The sequence below is a fragment of the Seriola aureovittata genome, chromosome 12, assembly GCF_021018895.1.
Source record: "Seriola aureovittata isolate HTS-2021-v1 ecotype China chromosome 12, ASM2101889v1, whole genome shotgun sequence".
Lineage (NCBI taxonomy): Eukaryota > Metazoa > Chordata > Actinopteri > Carangiformes > Carangidae > Seriola > Seriola aureovittata.
Genome location: NC_079375.1, coordinates 16,224,365 through 16,246,335, shown reverse-complemented (window position 1 = coordinate 16,246,335; position 21,971 = coordinate 16,224,365). Strand labels below are relative to the sequence as shown.

The 21,971-nt window shown below is 42.7% G+C and overlaps 1 protein-coding gene across 1 annotated transcript; it reads left to right on the top strand.

Annotated features, from left to right (window-relative positions):
- The first annotated feature begins 1,021 nt into the window (after positions 1-1,021).
- LOC130178291 (paired box protein Pax-3-like) lies at positions 1,022-20,276 on the top strand. The gene is made up of 9 exons (XM_056390379.1): positions 1,022-1,729; positions 2,359-2,594; positions 3,108-3,237; positions 3,540-3,683; positions 12,697-12,896; positions 13,515-13,680; positions 13,854-14,074; positions 17,545-17,808; positions 19,015-20,276. Exons 1-9 carry the CDS (start codon positions 1,645-1,647, stop codon positions 19,030-19,032), a joined length of 1,464 nt encoding a protein of 487 aa, XP_056246354.1. The 5' UTR covers positions 1,022-1,644; the 3' UTR covers positions 19,033-20,276.
- Positions 20,277-21,971: the final 1,695 nt, after the last annotated feature.

The following is a 21,971-nucleotide window of genomic DNA, read 5'->3' as shown; positions in this document are numbered from 1 at the left end:
GCTTTTGGTGATTCATGGGCAAATACGGCGGCTGAGTAACGTTTTCACTGCCCAAGTTCATTTTTCAGTCTAAAGTATAAAGAAATTCTAATGAAAAAGCATCAGAAAAAACTGAAACAGTTACCGTCAAATACCATGCCATTAGTGGAACCTTTACAACACTACAAACTTTATACAGTGGCCTAGGCTATAGGCTAATACACTCAAATATTACGACTGCTGCAATAACAAGAATTGGGGTAGGAATTATTAATAATAAAAATGATGATTATGATAATGATAACAATAATAATAATAATAATAATTATTATTATTATTAATAATGATAATAATAATGATGAAAAGAAGAAGAACTTCACAGTGACAGAACTTTATTCCATGACACGGTGAATATGGGCCCTGTAGAATAATCAAATGTGATCTTTGTAATAGTCTCACCTGCTGCAGTCTTTTGTCTTTTGCCCCGTTTCATGGAATAAGTCGATGTTAAATTTTCTCGCACGTGCTTTGTGCACCAAAATGAGCACCTGGGCTGCACCACACGTTAATAATGTAAAAGTAATGCACATTTATTCTTTCTCTGTCCCCCAAAATGTCGATGCGAAAAAATATTTTATATTTTTCACTTATGCTATTCAATGTCATATTATAGTTAATAATAATAATAATAATAATAATAATAATAATATACTAGGCCTATTATGTTTATTGTGCTGATGTTAATATGTCAATAGGCCCTAATTATTTCATTAACAACAATTCAGGTGTGTGTGTGTGTGTGTGTGTGTGTGTGTGTGTGTGTGTGTGTGTGTGTGTGTACCTTAGAAGTTGCAGTGTATAAATACTCACTGACAACTATTTAACTTTTAGCCAACTTATTTATTGAGTAATAGAAGCTCGCGGGGAAACGAGCTACACACGGTGGTTTTAATAGTTCGTAGTATTTGGGAGTCTGCTTCATAAAATCAACCTGTACGATTCTCTTTAGTGGTTCAGTTTTCGTGCATCAGTAAACTCTCTCCTGCTGTAGCAGCTGTGTCCTGACTGTGAACGACGAGGAGCATGATCTACAAATCCCAGCAGAGGCAGGAAAACAGGCAGATATCAGACACATCTTCAGCCAGGTGTTTATTGAATAGGTTTTATCAAAAGTTGTGCACTTTGTCAAAAGTTTGAAGCTTGTGACACAACAAGCTGACCTCGTGAGGTCAATCCAGACAGAAGGAGAGCTCCTGCTGTCCAATCACAAAGCTCCTCCGGTCTTTGAACGTCCGGGTCTTTGGCCAATCAGAAGGCGCAGCGCGGAGTCAGAGGGGACAGAGAGCACAGATAAAATGTTTGACTTCCATCCATCCTCTCAAACCATCCTCCCAATCCTCGCAGGACTGTTAGCAACCTGCATTATAGTTCCAACTCTCACCTCAGCTCACATCGAGCAGCGGATACGAGCCAGCTCCATCTCTGAGGGATTCACTTTCCTTCTCAACCTGTTACTCGAGGAACCGGAGGCTGCTTCGCGTCTGTAGAGAAGGCGAAATATTGCAACCTACAAAAGGTTTGTTTTTTTTTTCCTTCTTGGATTAAAAGCGACGAGCAGCGGCGGCAGCTTCATTTCCAGTGTCACCTGACAGAAAGTCAGGAATCATGACAGCGCTCGCTGGAGGTTTACCGAGAATGATGAGACCCACTCCTCACCAGAACTACCCGCGGGGTGGATACTCTCTGGAAGGTAAGACACCGCCACCAGTTGCTGCTTTACACTTCGAGGAAAAATCCAACTTTTAGGAAACTTCAGCTAAGTTGTCAAGCTCGATCAAAAATATTATTAGAACTGATTATTATTAGAAACGAAGTTTGAAATGTAAGTTTATAGACAAAAGCTGCAGGTTTAAGTCCATTTTTCCACTGTCAACACGACGAGCTTTTGACATTTTAATTTTATTTTAAGCTATTGTTTTTATACATATTCTTTACGTGGTAATGTGTCACATTTTATATTTTTGATAGACCTATTTCAAATTTTCAGATTTTTTTTCCTACAGGAGGTTATTTTTGCCTTTTCATACCACGACCAGAATTTTTTACTTCTCTTAGGACAGTTCAGATTTATTTTAAATTTTAAATCTGAATTTATAGCCTTGTAGCTGATAATAGTAAGATTATGTAAAATGTAAAAGACAACGACTTAGATTTTTCATATTTGATTGCACTTTAAAAGTTCCGCTGCTCCTGACAGCTTTTTTTTTTTGCTTCTCACTAAAGAAATCATAATAGGCCTATATATATAAAACAAAGACAAGACTCGTGATGCGGTCTCCAAGTTATTCAACTAACTACATGTCCTGTGCTGCTGCTCAGTCTCCACTCCGTTAGGACAGGGTCGGGTTAACCAGCTCGGTGGTGTCTTCATAAACGGCAGACCTCTCCCCAACCACATCCGCCATAAAATCGTGGAGATGGCCCATCACGGTATCCGGCCGTGTGTCATCTCCCGGCAGCTGCGGGTGTCCCACGGCTGCGTCTCCAAAATCCTCTGCCGGTACCAGGAGACAGGCTCCATCAGGCCGGGGGCCATCGGAGGCAGCAAGCCAAAGGTGAGAGAGACGGCCGGAGATGTTTTGGTAAATTGTGGCTAAAATGTGAAGGAAAATGACAAAAAGTTCCTTTTACACCGAGCAGTGTTTTCAGAAAGTTGATATAAAATTTCCTGTCCGGCAACACAAGCGCTACAAAGTGGGACATTTTTATTTAAAAGGCTATAACATTTTCTGTTCGGCTGTGAAACACTCAGGGTAGATAATCTATGAGCTTGTGATCGTTAATAAAAACTAAACTAAAAGTCATGTAGTTCAACGGGACCTCTGTGGAAAAGCCTTTAGGACATTTAAAATGTAAAAGTTAATAAAAGTTGATGGGGCTGGACTTTATATGCTCTCTGTGGTCCAATAACTTTCTGAATGATAGTGTTGCATTTGTATAGCCACTCTAAATCTTAAAACCAACAGATAACTCAACTTTTCTGTCTCGCCTAATGTAAAAAAAAAAAAAAAGAAAAAAGAAAAGAAAATGACGTGGAAACTCTTCTTCTCTCCTTCCTCCCACAAAAGCAAACCGCTACACCAGAGGTGGACAAGAAAATCGAGGAGTACAAGTCAGAAAACCCGAGCATGTTCAGCTGGGAAATCAGGGACAAGTTACTGAAAGATGGGATCTGCGACAGGAACAACGTCCCCTCAGGTTGGTAAAAAGTTTGAAATATCACCAGGAAGGATGTGAAAATGATTGGCTCATATGTATGTATATATATATATATATACATATATGTGTGTGAAAAAAATACCATATTTAATATCATATTAATAGGCCTATATTTAGACAAAATATGCACAGTATGAAAACTCTCCCTCTTGTTTGTGGACATACCAATCTTCTGTTCGGACATGATTGCATTTTTTTATTATATTTTTTTTATTTGTTTAATTTATATATTTTTTAAAAAGTACTCATGCATTTTCTGTGTATCCAAACTTCTGTCTCAGTGAGCGCCATCAGTCGCATCATGCGCTCGAAGTTCGGCGGACCTGGTGAGGATGAAGAAGATGATGATGAAGTGGTGAAGAGGGAGATGGAGGAAAACGAACCGCGGACAAAACACAGCATCGATGGCATTCTGGGAGACAGATGTAAGTGCAACATTTATCATTTGACCTGGCTGTGTGAATATCCAGGTTGTGAATGAGATGTTTTATTACTGGGTTCATTGTGGATAGAGGTTTTAGTTTTGTTGTCTGCACTTGTCAGGTGTTTAGTCGACGACCAAGCAATAATAATAATGATAATAATAATAATTAATTAATGTGTCTGCTCTTGTATAACATTTTGATATCGCATTAATAATAGGCTACAAGATTGATCGAGTTAACCTGCACAGAATTAAATACATTAAAGCGTCAGGTGTTTACAGGCGCTCAGGCTTCTGAGATTTAACAAATGTAGAGAAAAAAAATTAAGTGGATAATCAAACATTTGTCTAACTTCCAAGCCTGAGAAACTTTTTTTTTTTTTTTTTTTTTTTTTTTTTTTACACTCAATCGGACACTTGAGGATGAACTTCAGGGGACAAAGCAGGGAGAGTCCATTGAGACTCACACCTCAGTTTGACGCGCACAAAAGCCAAACTCCAGTGAGCGGCTCAGTGGTGTACAAAAAGACGCCAGGGCCTTTCAAAATAGGGAAAGAAAGGGAGAAAAAACTGTGCTGACAAAAGGCCGGGAGAAGACATTATGAACCCGCAATGAGCGATGAATTATTCAGGGACACCAATAGGCCCAGAGCGACCTGGTTTATAGAATGCTCAAAAAAGTGCCAATCTGGGGGCTTTTCCCACTGTTTACAGTTTGTATTCAAAAAAAAAAAAATAGGGGAAGAACTGCTCAGACTTTAGGCAAACACCTGTTGATTTACGACCTACTGGGGGCTGAAGAGTGTTGCCGCAAAAATGAAAAGTTGCTGTTGGAGACACAATGCGGTCTATAGTTAATTATTGATGAAAAGGCCTATAGAAAACAGTTGTGGTGTTTAGGCGATGTCACGTAATGACGCACAGGTTTATTTCGTATTTTCATTCTTGTGGTTTTGTTTGGATTTCAGTCCGCTGTTCGGTTTTAAGAGGTGAAAACTTTAGGCCTACAGAGAAATAAAATAAACATCAAGTTAACACATCTGGCAGCTGCAAGAAGGCTCGTGATTTTTGCCTGAAATGTGTTAAATTCACATCAGGCCTTTGCCTAATCAAATTGAACGGTGCCGTTACTTTTGCGCACGGAGCTTTTGTCACAGTCTTTGCGCAGCGAGCATGACGCCTTCAGCCAGTGAGCGCAGGGAAAGCCTTCTCTCCACTAGATTAAATCCAAACCTTTTATTTCTCTCCACTTTCATCTCAGACAAAGTCCGCCCCTTTCCTTTCCGCCTAGGGCGCACACATTCATGCAATATCTGTGGGCACTTCCCTCTCCCTCTCCCAGGCGAGACACATCCCCAATACTGATCAGACAGTGTTGACTTTTCTACCTTCCAAAACTCATTTCTGCAGTAAATAAATCGATAGATAAATCATTTTAGCGCAGAATAGACTATTAAAATTGGAAATAATCTGACTGATCAATAAATTAGGATGCATCCCTGCTTGTTAAATTAATTTTAAGATGCACCTTTGAAAATATTTTGTTCAACTTAAAGGAGTGTGTTTGATGCAACCCAGAAATTATATGAGGAAGAAATTATGAAAAGAAATTTTTGATGTATCTTTAATACTTTTAGGTTGGTATTATTATTATTTATTTGAAAGAAAACAAATAACATTAGCTATTTTACATCAAATAGGTGACATCCTACATGCAAACAGATCTAGAGAAAGACAATTTCCCCCATTGATATACAGAAGAGCACTATTTCATTCTTGTGTCTCTTTGTGGAAGTAGTTGTTGTTTTTCTCTTTTATAGCACTTCATTAGAATGTGAAAAGGGTGGTTTGGGGACTGGGAGAGTGTCTTCTGGCCAAATATTGATTAAGTAGGTGTTTGCAGAGGCTATTGTTGTGGCGGAGAGAGGCCTGTTGCTCTCTGCCCCTTTCTCCTCTACCACTATTGTTGGCTTTCCTTAAGTGCGAAGATCAAAGCTGACTCATTTAGATTTATTTGTCTGGGAAAAGGACTGCTAAGGTTTGTGGGATAAAGTATACTGGGCAGCCCCAGGTCTGCATGGCATTAGCAAGCGGCTGGGACTTTGTGGGGAAAAAAAAAAAAAAGGATGTTTGCTGGGATGAATCTAATGCTAAGTTGTTTACATCTCCTTTAACTATTGAGTTATGTGGACTGAATTTAAACAACATGCATAGCTGTGCTGCAGTTTGAGATATGTTTGAAAGAATTGTTTGTGCCATTTATCACATTTGTTCATAAAGCAGTGAGTGTATCCAACTCTGTGTGGTATATAATTTTAAACAGAAGACTGAATAATCCGATGGTGCCAAGAATTTGTTTTTGCCATGAGTGAGAGTGAATTAATTGATAGCATCCTTTCCTCTATTTATTACTGTTAGCACTTTAGCCTCATTTAACTAATTAAAGCAACCAAAGTCATGAAAGAGGAGTAGCCACTCTTGCAGGATCAATTTATGGCAGTGGGGGTGACGGGGAGAGAGAGAAGCAGAAGAAAAAGAAAAGCTCAGAAATACAAACAGTCAAAGGGATAACTTTTCTTTAAAGGGAATCCTGCGGTGCCAAATTGAATGAGCCCAGTTCTTTCAAATCTGCCATGGTGAACGCAGTCAACATGTAATAATTGGTTTCATTGAGGTGCATTCCAACAATCTGCTGCCATTCTCCTGCTTCTATTGTCCACAGGCAGGCAAATAGCCAGAGGGACAGGAGGAATCAAGTGCTGACAAAACATGAAAGATTTAGCTGCTTTTGTCAAAGGAGCTGAGTAGGACTTTGTTTGTGTAAATAAACTGGGTGAGTGGCTCCCTGTGACTTTGGCATGGATCTAGAGAGAGGAATATTTAGAGCGTAAGGAGACCAGAAAGATCATATTTGCGCTTTTTTTTTTTTTTTTTTTTTTGTGTGTGTGGAGTGTACCACATTTTAAAGCAGTCAAAAGGTGCATGTAATATACATTCACCACGTGTAGCTGCCACATCCGAGCCATCTAATCCAATTTGAAAGTTTCATAACTTTTTACTCTCATGAGACTATCTATGAATATAAACAGATACCTTTCTTTCTCTCACACACGGGGGAGCAAAAGCAACTTGAGCAGCGTGGCAATAACCCACAGCTGTAAACAGAGAGATAGACGCTGATTTTCCTGAGCCCTGTGTGTTTGTTAGGGGTCCCTGCATTTCCACGGTGAATGAGTTAAAGATTGGAGGGTTAGAGGAGACCGTCTCCGTGCTGGTCACAGGAGACAGAAGGCCTCAATGCAACCAGAGGAATGTCTGTTACAGCCACATTTCCATTTTCCTCTCAGGGCTGGGATAATGAAAGAAATTTATATTTGGGCCTCATGCTGTGTTTTCCTGTGTTAATAGTGTTTATAATGCTAGTTTAGCCTAGTGGACTGCTAGGGAAAACAAACCAGAACTCACAATATATTTCTGCACTCTAGAGAGAGAGAGAGAGAGAGAGAGAGAGAGAGAGAGATAGATAGATCTTCTCTCCCTCTTCTCAAATATAAATACTCAAAACTTTTACGTTCTGTGTTGGCATGACTCTCGAGGCTCCCTCTTTCTCCAAAAAAGAAAGAAAAAATCCACACAAGCTGATCTGCAACTGAATGCAGACTCTATGCTTCATTAAAGCCTCTTTCTCTGTTGGCACCCACATTGTGATCCTCCAATATTAATTCAAAGGACAATTAATGAATGCAGGCCAACTTTGAAGTAATGGGCTGAGGTCCTGCCCTGAGCCGGCCCCTCGGCGCTGATGTACTCTCCACATTCTCCCCACTAACCCCAGAGACACTGTGAAGTGACTGAAAGAGAAGCAGTGAGCAATGGAAGGTCAAGGAGAGGAGCCCCAGTAGAAAAAGAGCTCTCTATTTCCTTGGAAGTATTAGCCAAGCAAAACTCTGTGATGGGGAGGATAAAGGAGTGAGAAGAGAAAAGGGTCGGGGGCGAGGGGACTCTGCAAAGAGGAGCACAATGGGATAGTTAATTGAGTAAAGCCAGACAGCGTTGTCAATCACTTAACTTTGTTTAGCCTCAGTTTTTGTGGAGCTGTTTCATCCAGCACATTGCACATTATGGACACGCCAGAACAACTCTGTTGCTGTTTTAATTAATGTCTCTTTTCCTTCCTTGAACAGAGAAATCTACTAAAAACATTCTTTTCAAATGTTTGCAAAGTTACACGATTTATTTCCTACATTTGCCGAAATACAAGCATTGATGCTGCAGTAGTTGAAAATGTGTGCGCAGAGCTCATAAAACCAAGAGAAATACAGCAATTAAGTGTTTGTAGGGTAAAAAAAAAGAAAGAAAAGAAAGCATGGAATGTGATGATGGTTTCTCTCTCTGTTGAGTGTCTGTGAAGTTTTGCTGGGGGGGGTGGGGGGGTGTCAGCGTTGAGGCCGTCTTCACCGCAGCAGCGCTGTGCAGTAGCTGTGAAAAGGTCAGGGGCTAACCTAGGGTCACTTGACTGTTAAAACTATCAGGCCCCAGGAAAAGGAGGTTATGATAATGTTTGAGAAAAGATGAGAACTGACAGACTCCTTAACATCAGGATGTCTCACAAAGCAGCCAATGTTGATTATATGTGAACTTTCTTTTTACGGTGCGCAAGACTTCCAGAGGGTTTTGCTGTTATTTGAAAAAGAGTTTCACTTGTTATCCCGAATGAGGTGATTCGCTTGGTTGTCTGTCTGCTCATAACAGAGCTGGACTGAGGTGGATCTCTGCTGGTTAGTCTCCGTTTAACTGGAACGTGCGGCAGACTGGCCTGTTGCTGCAGCCCCGCGTGGGTTCCGTGCAGTTGCTTTGTCCCTGCCCCGAGGGTGGAAATGCCACCGTGAAACTGTCACCTAACTGCACCACAGTGGAACTAAATAATAACCACCACACACTGGGCACACATAATAGCCAGTGCAGGGCCATTTGTGGCTTTTTGTCACTTCACCAATATTAGACAGAGATACATCTTTCAGCGTCATATCGCCAGCTAGTTCTTTGTCCGTTAAATGCCAACCTCCTGCGCTTATTCACTCCATTTTTTTTTCTGTCCAGCACATCATCATCTCCCTCTCTTCTCTCTCTTTCTCTCTATCTGCCCCCCCCTTTCTTTCCCAGGCAGCTGCGGGTTCCTGGGGGCTTTTTAGCAAGTCAAGTGAGCAGCCCACTCACTCCCATTTTTTCCCTTAACTGTTAACCCCAGCTGAGCCCATAAGCTGTCAGTTAACTATTCTTTTCCTCCAGTGCATCTGCTCGCTCTGGCTCTATGTGGCATGCCACTATTTTATTCAGTGGCCCACTCGCACTATGCTCTGTGGTCTGAAAGGGCCAGATCTACTTCCCTGGGCAAATAACTAGTTCATTTGTCTCTTCTGCCCTTTGTTTTGTGTTGCGAACACATGTCACCAGCTCAATTACCTTCTCTATTAACAGCCCCTGGAGGAAGGGCTAGCCAGCCCCTACCAGGACAAGACTATAAACTGCCCCATATGCTCCACTTCTCTTTCTCTTTCTCACTGTGGCTCTTCATCCCTCTCCCTTCCTTTCATTCTTTTTCCTGCTTCTTCCATTTCCTTTAAAATCAATTTTGATTATAAGATAAGATTACACTTTTGCCACTATTCCCGTCTTGTTCATTTTTTTTATTTTGTTGTTTTAAGCTGCCTGTGTGAATTTCTCTGCACACGTGTACACATAAATGGATGTGTGCGCCTGTGCATGTCTCTTCATATTAACATCTCTTGAGCGGGTGGGAGGGGGGGTGAATGCTTGGCAAGGCAATTCCTGGCCAATGTAGTCTACGCAGTAAACAAGAGCAGTCTTTATTCGTGCAGTTGGAATCCTCACTTGGTTTTTTTGGCCTGTTTGAGGCACTGCTGCTGCAGGTGAAGCTAATGGAACTGGACGTTCCCCAAGTTCACATCTGTGACCCTCTGGAGTTTATCTTCCCTGCCTGTCAGTCTCCTCTCTTGATCGATAAATGGTTCAGTTTACCTTGAGTGACGGGTCTGCAGCCCTATCCGTTTCTTCCTGAGTGTGTGTACTGTTTGCGCGTGCAGGCACATACACACCTGTAAATACACTTGTTGAATATAATTAAGAGCCTCTGAACAGTGAAAGGAACCTGTTGAATTCACTTGTTGAATTCTCCACTATCTGCTAAACTATGGTAAATAAATGTTCCTCTATCAATTCTACTATCAAAACTAGCTTGTTATTAGTTTATTAACCTACAGCTTACTTTGTTTTCAAATTTCAGTTTTATGGATAATTCTGCAGCAGCCCCAATTTCCGCTTGAAGGATAATAATCTATCTTTCTATTAAGATTCTTGTCAGAGCCACAGCCAAACTGTGAGTGGCTATGGACTAGTTTCAGCTCCCTAGTGCTTTAGCTGCAGCGTAAAATTTGATTTGGGTGTTTAAGTAAGGAGGTCGAGGCCTTCCTTTGTGTGTTTAGTATCCTCTTCTGCCGTTTGTTGTGGGGAATGTGTGGGAACAAGCTTGCTTCTGCACCAGCGTGCCTTAAAAGTGATCCGCAGCAGCGTAAGGGCCTCGTTTGAAAATGTCAAAAGATGTGGACGCAGCGACGGGTGAGCACAGAGAGACAGAGAGGAGAAGTGAGTGCATGAGATGGAAGGGACAGGTCCCACTTTTAAGAATGACCAGCACCCCCCCCATTCTCCTTCGCTTGGCACCCCACACCCGTTCCCCAGCATCTTCTTCAGGTGCCTTCAGCCTCCCATCTCCTCTCCACGTCAACCCCTCCAACTCCCCCATCCCCCCAACTTTGTGCCCCTCAGGCCACGGAGGGAGGGGATGAGGGGGTGATCCCCTGCTGTGCCCCTCCACAGCCCCCAGTAGCCCTTCTCTGGACCCCTTTGTGCCCCCCCTTCTCCCTCCCCCCACCCTTCATTCCCCCACTCATCCCCTGGCCCTACAGCCCCCTTCTCGCCCTACAGCTCCCCCCCTCACTCCCCTGCTGGGCAGGTGACAGGCCCCTGAATGCGGGCCCGGGCGTCCCTGATGGCTCCTACAGATGGAGCGTGGTAATCGGTCCAATAGAGCCCTGCCACAGGCTTTTCCCTGCTAAGATACAAAGGCTTGGCCACATCATTTCTTAAAAAAAAAAACAAAACAAAACAACAGAGAGTGAGAGAGGAAGAGCGCAAAAGAGAAAACGCAAGCCAGAGGATGACAAAAGCAACACTGTCATTTGCCATTAAGGGAGAGTCTGTGACGGAGTGATGGAGTGTTTTCTCTGTAGTTACTAATAATAAAAACAGGGAGGGGAAAAAAGGGAGGGAAAGACAGAAATAAAGGGGGCAAAGGAGGACAGATCCACCCCCACTCTGCAGTTAACATGAGCTACTGTGCCAATGGGGAGCTTTCTCCTCTGAGGAGTTTTATGAGCTCTCTTTCCCTCCCTCAAGAATCTTTTCGTTTCTGCGCCGTCATTGGATCGCTGTCTTTTTCTTTCTCCCTCTGTTCCTCCATCATTAAAATGGTAATGACACCACATGTTACTTAGCTCGCTGTTTCTCCAAGTCTCGTCCTGTAGTGTTGCGTATGTGCTGATTAATTCAAGTTGCACTTACTAATCCAAACAGTATTAGAAATTTGTTTATAGGAAAAATATCAAGTTTGATTTTCATGCTGTGTGGCCCTCTCCTTACGTCTGTTGTATTATAAAATTTGCTCCAACTGGTCTCGGGCCACATCCTTACCTAAACAAACCACATCCCAAACTCATAGTGCACGTTCCAGGAGTATATAAGCATCCAGCCAATCCCCTTTGAGCCTTTATGCCAGCGTGGCACCCTTAGTTCAACTGTAATAAAGAGGTCTTCTCAGCATCAGAATCTTGTGTGCCGGCGGTCCGGAGCGCAGCAGCATTCCCAGGAACCAAATCCGTGTGTAATGCCTGGTCAAACACACACTGGCAACCGGCACAAACATTTCCTGCTTGGCTCCAGAGGCTCCAGAGGCAAGGGGAGATCCCTGCTACCCCCCTCCATGTCTGACTTGGCACTTTTTAATTAAAGCTTTAAATCTGGAGGGCAAAGGGAGAATGAGCAGTCTGGGGAAACAGACAGGCCTCTGTCCTCTGCTGAAGCCTTTCTTTTGCTTACACCTGTCTCTCTGCTTTTGACTCCCTCATTTCTTCTCCCTCAGCTTAGGTGTTTGCCACATAGTCGATAGAGTGTCGAAAAGGTGCAGTGAACCCTCCTCATGAGGTCTAAGAGGTCCCTCTGGGGTGGATTTGGGAGTGGATTCCAACTCTTTCTGTCTTGTGTCCATCTGTGTTTGACACATTGTCATAGACTACTTTTATTGAGTGAAAGCCCACAGCCCAGACGCAGCAGATGCATGTTTGTGAGTGTGTGTGTATGACTGAGAAAGAGATGGGGGGATTGCAGACATGTAATGGCGGACAATAGCAGGCTGTCACGCTAGTTTGTGGAGCCTAATCATTATTTAATAGATGGGTAACCTCCCCCTGAAATGCAGCAATAGTCCTCTGTTTCTAGTCTCAAGCCCTCATTGATTTCCTTCTTCTGCTGAATTAGATCCCAATAGCTGTCTCCCAGTTACCCAGTCGCTCTCTTCTACCCTCAACTCAACAAACAGATTAAGAAGCACCTGCAAAAGGCTGCCTGCTCTTCACTATGGGACCCTATTGGCATAGTGCACAGCATGGCTAAGACTGGGAGAGACACAGTGTCCCAGGGAAATAGATGCCCCAGAGGGATCTAGCCCTCTTTAATCCATGTTCAAGCAGCTTCTGGCTTTTGATCCCCTTAGGAACCACTGAGGACTTTAAGGGAGCAGGAGGACACAATCTAAGGTGGCTCTGTACCATGTGTTGTACTCAGCATAATCTATTGTCTCGGGTTTGGCTATTGTAGTGCAACTTAGTTTCATTCTGTGTCATGTTGAAGTAACAGTCTGTCTCTTTTTGTGATTTCAGCCAGCCACTCAGACGAGGGCTCCGACGTGGACTCGGAGCCAGGCCTGCCGCTGAAGAGGAAGCAGCGCCGTAGTCGGACCACCTTCACAGCGGAGCAGCTGGAGGAGCTGGAGAGGGCCTTCGAACGCACACACTACCCTGACATCTACACGCGAGAGGAACTGGCTCAGCGGGCCAAACTGACAGAGGCTCGAGTTCAGGTTAGAGACACGCACAGACGCTCACCTCGACCCTCAAAGTCCCGCACCAGAGCAGTGTGTCGGCCTGTCACGGATATGTGTCATGTGGGCGTTAAATTGCCTGGGGATGTTGCTACACATTCCTTACAGCCATAAGACATGCCCCCCCCCCCCCCCCCCCCCCCCCCCTCTTCCCAACAACCCTCAACCCCACGCCCCCCACTGTATAGATACAAACACAGATACACTGCACCCACTGTTTATGAAGACAGCTTTTTATTTTTGTCAGACTCTGCAAAAAGGTCTTAAAATAGATGACTGATTTAGATAGTGTGCTAATATAGGCTTTAACAGCTGTAACAGCCCTCTGGCGTTATCTGAACCCAGTGACTTGCAGTAGCACACAAAGATGTAATGTCTGTGGTTTCACTGCACGCTCCAGATGTTAAGATCTCTATCAGTTCAGCTCCCTGTAATAGGTCAGAGGGGCCTCACACACACACACACACACACACACACATATACATTTACATGCACCAAGCACACTTACAAATACAGATATAAGCACTGGATAAGTAACATTATTCTATTGGGTTAGTAGATAAATAAAAAAAATTAAACACTCTGTTCTCCTCTCAGGTGTGGTTCAGCAACAGAAGAGCCCGGTGGAGGAAGCAAGCCGGAGCCAATCAGCTGATGGCTTTTAACCACCTCATCCCCGGTGGTTTCCCTCCATCAGCTATGTCGGGCCTGCAGCCTTACCAGCTGTCCGACAGTCCCTACCCTCCCACTTCCATAGCCCAAGGTGGGTCCAATTGATTGCAGCCAAATTTTTTATTCTTTAAAATAGAAGTATTTCAGTCATATTTTTTCAGTTTGATAACTGCAAAATCTGAAATTGTCTCAGAGCAGCAGCATCAAAGTTCGTGTAGATTTAGCAACATGTGATTTTAAGTAGAAATGTCTGATTCTCAACAGCGTCCGAGCAGCCCAGTACAGTCCACCGACCGCAGCCGCTGCCCCCAACCTCCGTGCACCAGAGTGGGCTCGGCTCGTCAGCAGGCTCCCAGGATGGAAGCTCCGCGTATTGCCTGTCCTCTGGACGTCATGGTTTCTCAGGATACTCGGACAGCTTTGTGGCCCAGACAGCACACACCAACGCTGTCAACCCCGCCATCAGCAACAGCCTCTCACCACAGGTTCGTCTATACATCTATCACAGATATGCATGTAGAAACAAGCAACTCTTCTGAATACATGTACGTATACATATGTACAAATAAATTCAGTCTCAAATGAACATACACAACACACATAATACCGGGAAGCAAGAGGCCTGTAGTTCTTCATGCTGGTTGTGAAATGCACCATATGGACACACGCAAACACACTCTCTCCTCTGTGTGACCTAGGTAGTGTCATTGCAGTGACATTGATGAAATCTTGTTAAGCTAGAAAACACGGTAGCTTTTCATTTTTGTGTATTCTGATGGGTTGTTTGATGAATTTGAAATGTGGCAAACGTCAGTCTTTGGGGACACTAAAAGGACCAAACATGAGGAGGGATGTATGGATGTCGGATGATGACACAAATCAAAACTGAAAAGACAATTATGGTCGATTACACAGTCATCAGTGTCCATCAGTGGCTCCCTACCAGTCCAGAAGATGGACTAACAGGCGTAAAACGAGCTTTTAACCGCCACAAAGGGTGGCCAGCCCACATGCAATGCATGCTGGGTACTAATTCCCATGAGAGAGAATCTCAGACTCCTGTCAGGCACAGATAAAAAAACTGCCTCAGGCAGGTTTGTTACTTTGCAAATGCCTGAGGATGTATATATATTGAAAAAAAGAGAGGAGCTTTGTTGTGGCTGCCAGGGTGCATGGTCAGAAAGTAAAAGGTGGCACCATTGCGGCTGAAGGTATAATTGACTGCTTTGATACATGAACACTAGTGACTGACTACAATTTGTTTTTTTGCTCCTCAACAACTCGCCATATTTACTTTTAAAACATTATTGTTTGTGGATTTGTATTTTCATTGGACATATAAAAGTATAGAGAGACAGGGAGAGTGAAGATGACATGCGGTGAGCTACAAGCATCAGTGGTCGATGGTTTTAATCTCAGCCAACTGCGCTCACTCGTAAATTGCACTTCAGTTAGACACTCTGTTGAAGCATAACTGGATGCAAACCTGCTGGTAGCTGCCATCCTGTAACTGAGCGCATGGCTGTGGTTCACACACCCACAGGGTCGACAAGTGACTTTAACTCCAATAAAGAGGCCAAAGGTGCTGTGGCCTCGTGGATGGTTTCAGCATTAACCTTAGTTGGGCAGCTCCATACAGAATGGACATCTCATCTTGCATAGGGACGGCGTGCCTGGAATGTTTTCTCAGTCTGGAATTGCAATCACAGAACGTTCCAGTGTCTTAATTGATTGGAATGAAGTAATCTATCCTCTTGTAACAAAGTGTGTAATTTATGCAAATGACTCACTTTGTTGGCTAATTTGTTTTAATTCATATATTCATTGCAGCTGTTTGAATGTATATTGCAATACAGTTTTCTCTACTTCAGATGAGGATAGAATTAATTTCCTGATTTTAACTTAATAAGGAAGAGGAAATGAGCATTGATTAAATCCTATGACATTGATAGTTAATACATGAAGACCTTTTTGCTCTTAGAAAACTTTACAGCTTCAGTTTTCTCCAATAGAAACAGTTTGGTCTATTTTGTGTTAAATCCTGACTAGAATTATCTGGTCATCTGAACTCTAAATTTCTCTATAAAAGCTACGCTACCGTATCGACTGTTCTGTGTCCATCAGGAGATCCAGGGATTCATTTAACTCCAGATATGGTCAGAATTAGAGCACCGTGGAGTTTTGATACGGATAAGGTTTACTTTAGATAGGTGATATTCTTGTCTGAGCGGTTAGCTCTGCTTTTTAAAACAGCAGTCAGGCCAGTGGTTTCCCTGTGGTGCAGGGTCCCTGGCGTCTCACTGCTGATCTGGTGCATACCAAAGGAATCCTTTCTCACCAAGGAAGCGAGCGGCCGGGATTTGCACCCCCCTGAGACCTAATCCCCGGAACAACCTCAAAACAGACACACCATCGGAAACTGCTGCTGTTTCAGTTGCAGACAGAAAGTGCATGAACGCATAAGCATGTAGCTCAAGATACAGACACATGCAAACACATACACAAACAGAATCATACAGTATGTTTATTTTCATGAGGCGATAAGACTAAATAGCAGAAAATGTTTGTATGAAACCACTAGAAAACTGCTATTTATAAACAAGAACTTAACAAATTCAATAATTTAATGATTTAATTGATAACCTTTTTTTCCTCTGGGGCTTTTCCTCTGCAGGTTTATTGGTCACTGAATTTATATATTTCTTATAATAAAAGACTTTGTGCAGGAGCATGTGTGCACATTCCCTGCAGTAAGAGAAATAATGATTTAGTGGTAGGCCACATCTCTGTGTTCGTCAGATGTGTGGGGTCAGATCACTCTGACACACCAGCTGTAAATTGCACACATTAAAGACACATCAGAATGTGAACATGCGTGTGTATGCCAGCTGGCTGTCAGTTGGGAAAGTCTTGTTTTTACATCACTCTTTGTTACTTATTCTTTTGCCTTAGTATTATTATTATTTGTTTTTTCGGTTTATTTTTCTTTCCAAGTAATTTTTGTTGTTTTAAAGGGTATTTGGTTTGGTGTTTGGCTTTAGTTCTCCTACACGGACTGTAACTCTCCTTAACTTCATTTTTTAGACATTTTCATGACTTTGCTTCTCACGCAAACTTATGTGCAGCTGTTCACGATGTATCACCGATACCCCTGCACCCCTGACATCAGAGCAAAAAATGCTTACCCCACACACACACACACACACACACACACACACACACACACACGCCTACTGTTATATACACAATTCCACACATAGGTAGCTCTCAGACACATACACAAACACACCCTACCCCTCATTCCCACGTACCCTTTTGGCCTCTTTACCTTGGCCTCAGGAGGACACGGTGATTTGTGATTTTAGGGCAACAACAGAAGGTTAGAAAGAGAGAGAGAGAGAGAGAGAGAATGAGAGAAAGTGCATTGCTCTGAATAGATCAATACATCAGAGAACACATACAACTGAATTGAAGTTCTGCTTCAAATTCATCACATTCTCAGAAATTAATTCCCATATTAAGAGCAGCCAAAGTCAGATTTAGATTATTTATTTCTTTTATATCCATTCCAGTTATAACAAAAACAACAAGTGTCATCACATGGAGAAATAAAATTAAAATGAAAAATAAAAGAGAAAATATCCTCTTTAATCTACTTCCAAAATTATGACACGATAACTTTAATAGAAACCACTAGGAGGGCAAAGGAATGATCTCTATTTCTGACAATGAACGAGGAGAGAGGCTCCACTCCACTCCAGCCCAGCTGAGTGGAGTGGAATGGAGTAGCAGATTTGAAAAATAAATTGGCTTTGTATTTTTCATTAAAAAGTTTACTTGATGGTATATTTTATTTAGAATTTCTTGGTAAAACCAGAACACCTTTTTGGATTTGTGTTTATATTCAATTGAATTCAGTACTAATAACCCAGTTTTCCTCCATTTCTCCCCTCAGGTGATGGGCCTATTGAACCCAGGTGGAGTGCCACATCAGTCCCAGAGTGACTTTGCCCTCTCTCCGCTGACTGGAGGCTTGGAGCCTAACGGAGGCATGGCTGCCAGCTGTCACGGTTCCCAACGCCTGGAGGCTCTACCAGGCCTGCCCACTATGCCCACCCTGCCTAGCACCCAATCTTACTGCCCACCTTCCTACACCTCCCCAGCCTACGCCGTGGACCACCATCCGTCTTACCAGTATGGACAGTACAGTCAGAGCAAGGTACGCTGGAAATAATTTGTTTTCATGCTGATCTGTCAGAGAGTTAGGGGTGTTTAAGGACTTTAATTTTTAGATTTGAACATAAATTATATATAATTGATTAGCGGTTATGTCCTTCTGTAACCCCTGCTCCGGTTCAGCTACTTAGTTTAGATTTTCTGACTCACAACCCATGTTAATTGCGCCGACCTCTCTGATGAGCGAGCTTCTCAAATCACCCAGCACTGTGCTGAAATTACATGTATGTTAAAGAGCGCTAGTGGCCCGGTTACCTCAGTTTACATTACCATCACTGGACTATCCACGTGGGCTGATGCAGAGGCATGTCCGGATCTTATCCCAACACACACATTTTCACTCACTGTCCTTTCATGACCCCGTATGATGAGCTTGCCCATCAAACCCTCATCTAGTCATGTAATGACCCATGCAACAAAGATAGCCGCCCAAATGAAAGGAGCCACTTCCCAAAGCGTGTTTGACAGGAGGGAGGGGAGTGTATTGGTCGGGGCGGCGTGTTGTTGGGGCTGATCTGAGGTACACTACCACATGTTGACTGGCCCATCAGTGGCAACATCTTGATGTCATTAATTTAGCCGGTCCTGAGAGAGACCCACATGTAGCTTTTGGGGGTTTGGTGAAATGTGTGTGTGTATACGCGTAAACGTGTGTGTGTGTGTGTGTGTGTGTGTGTGTGTGTGTGTGTGTGTGTGTGTGTGTGTGTGTGTGTGTGTGTGTGTGTGTGTGTGTGTGTGTGTGTGTGTGTGTGTGTGTGTGTGTGTGTGTGTGTGTGTGTGTGTGTGTGTGTGTGTGTGTGTGTGTGTGTGTAAAGGCAAGGTAAGGGGCTCTTTAACAGGGGGCGATTATGGCCTTTGGCAGACCAGGATTAGAACCATGTGTCCCACTGGAGGTCAGATTTAGAGTTGTTATTGATCAGTGGAGCAGAGATCCAGGCTCAGGCTAGTTTTGCCAACCACATTAAATTCAAAGAATTCCCCGAACTCTTCACCTGTTTTATTATTTAACCTTGGACCCCAGTTTCCATTCTCACCTGCTCTCACCCCTCCCTCCTGTCACACTCTGATTTAACTTCAAAATTCACACCTTTTGCTATGTTAACCATTATAGGATTTAAGCAGTTCTAACTGAATACAATGCAAAAGGAATCTCCTTAACCCTTCCTCTGTCTTTCCTTGTTCTCCTCAGGTGCCTTTCATTATATGAAGCCCCCAACATGGCCTGAGCAGGAGGCTTCCCCCGGCCAGTCTGACAGTCATCGCCAGAGAACACCCCCCCACCCCACCCCCCCACCCTCTGCCTCTGACAAACCTTCCAGGCCCCGAGGACTGAGAGAGAGAGAGAGAGAGAGAGAGAGAGGCTGGATGGGTGAAGGGGTTGAGGTGTTCTCCTTCAGCAAGGAAGGGAACCATTTGAGATGGAGGTGTAGTGACGGCGATAGAGGGGGTTGACTGGAATAATTAGGACCAAAGGCGCAGCCTCTCCTGTTACCTGGCACTCGCTTGTGCTCGTGCGTCACGTCATGCTCCAAGGACCAAGCACGGTTCGTTGTCTGTAAAGAGGAAAAGAAGAGGGGTGGGGAGAGGGGAGTAAATACATTCAAGATTCTGTATTTGATTATTGTAATAAGTGGCAGAGATGCAAGTTGAGGCGGACTTTTTTAAGCCCCCTGTGCTTCTGGGGCCAACTTGATAGGGGAGGGGTGGATTCTCATGGCTGATGGTTATCAAAAGGCCGCTTAGTGATAACGTCTCGTGCTCAGCCGCAATGTTCTCCTAAGGATCTCTTCATCACAATGTCTTAGGGTAATGATATCAGCTGTACATCGATGTGATTCTTGTAAAAGACATTGGAGATAAAAATGTGACTACACCGGGAAAACCACCAGGAAGGCATGAACCGAGGCCGCGTGGAGTCACAGCAAAAAAACCACTGCAACCAAAAGAAAGTGCAATACATTCATACCTCATGTGATGTAAATGAACACGGATCAAATGTCCCGGAATCTTTCCTCAAAAACATGCTCTCTCTTTTTAATGTCATTAACTTTGGGTTGCGTGCATTGATCAATCAGGGGAAATCATCAAGTGATGAAAAATAGAAAATGTAGTTGTGATGTCATTAAGCCAAAAAAAAAATTTGCTGCCAGTGAATACATCATTCAGTTTGACAGTTAATTTTTTTTTTTTTTGCATGTGTTCAATTAGTTTTCATCAGGAACTTGCAAACATTAGTTCCATTTCTTATTTATTTAGTGACGTTCAAGTTTTATATCTCCTCTTTACGTTTTGTATAAGTGCTCTTAAGCGCTTAAGTAAGTCTTACACAATGTCATTATTCATGTTTTTTCTTTTGTATCATTTTCATTTACATTGGCATAAAATGATTTTGTTGTAAGAAGTTTTGTGTACAGTACAGCACTATTTACTATTTATAATAAACTATATAAAAATGCACAAGTCAGTGGTTGTCATTTATGGGCTGCAGCGACCAACAACTGAGGTCATGTCCTCAGTTTACACTCCCCAATTAAAAACCTACACGGTTATTTTATAAATTCCATTTAAATTTGACACATTTAAAGTTACACAATAATAAAAAAAATGAAACCCTCAGCATTTATCTTTTCCTAGCAGTGTGAAGAAGACTTTTGGACATTTCAAAATTAAATTTAGAGAAAGTAGAATTGAACTGGAGACCAAGTTAATACAATAAAAATTAAAGTATTTAACAAAGTAGGAGGTCTTCTTTTTGATTTCTGGCCAGATTCTCTGAGAGTAGCGAGGGATGTCTTGTTGCAGTTTAAGTTCTTTCTTTCTTTCTTTCTTTCTTTCTTTCTTTCTTTCGTTCTTTCGTTCTTTCTTTCTTTCTTTCTTTCCACTTCAAACATTCACACAGTGACAATACCTACTGTCTGCGAGCTGTGCACCTCATGCACACTGCTGGAGCACTAAATCATAAATATATCCCCTTTCATAAACACTCCTTTTGGACAAATTCCTGCTCCCTGTGGGCTCCTTCACACCCCTTGATGACTAAAGCAGAGCTGCTGTAAATTATATAAGCACAGCGGCCCACAGACACACTGGGACATCAGTCACTGACATGGCTGTGCAGGGTTCAGAGGGGTTTTGGCTCTCACTGCCAAACAGAAATGAAAACACTGTTCACCCAGTTGGCAGACTCCTCAAAAGGTTACAGATATCAGCAGAGCATTTTTATCACTCCCTGTCATTTTTTTTTCTCTCTTCTGGAGGTTTAGGGATCAGGTATGCAGCTGTCCATGTCATTCATGGTATCAGTCTAAAGTGAGCATGTAAGCATCAACGCAAATTCATTGAATGTGTTTATTTTTTTTGTTTTAATATGTTTTAAATATATTTTCATTTGCATGTATCTGTGTGTTAGCACATTTGTTTGCATGTCTCTGCTCAGTTTGTGTGTCCAACATGATAAGATCAAGGCAGGATCACATTTCACTATTTTGTTTTCAACAAACTTTTTTTTTTTTTTTATTTTATTTTTTTTTTTTTTTTTTACAAGTGCTCAACTTGTAAGACACAATGAGTGAAAAAGCCAAAGAGGTTGCTTTGGAGTGGAGTGTCAGTCAAGCAGCAACACACTGGAGACAACTTAACCTCTGACCCCAACACTCTTTGAAATGAGTAGACTACTTGACCGGAGCTGACAACAATCCAAGTGTCTCTGCAGCTTCCAAGCCCCCAAATTGAAAGTGAAGGAAGAAAGCACAAAGAAGACAGGCTGAAAAAAAAAAAGTTTCAGATAGGAAAAAGAGTTAAAAGGGAGGTTTGGAAAATACTTTGAGCCAGAATGTCCTGGGAGAATTGCAATTTCAGAGTGTGTGACTGATTCAGATTCATTTCTGATCAAAATGACCAACAAGTCTGTAGAAATCATTCTCTAAAGGAGCTCATAGTTGTGCTTTCATGATATTTTGGCTGCATCCAATAGGGCTGAAAGGGAGTGGGCTTTATCTCTGAAATACCACCTTATCAAGTCCCTTGAAGAGTGGGTGGATGACTCACAGCGTGCCTTTCCTAAAGCGGTGAGTGCCTGCCTCTCACACTTTCCATCTGTAGTCCTCTCAGTTGCTCTGGTCCCTTTTTCTCTATTAATTTTTGTTT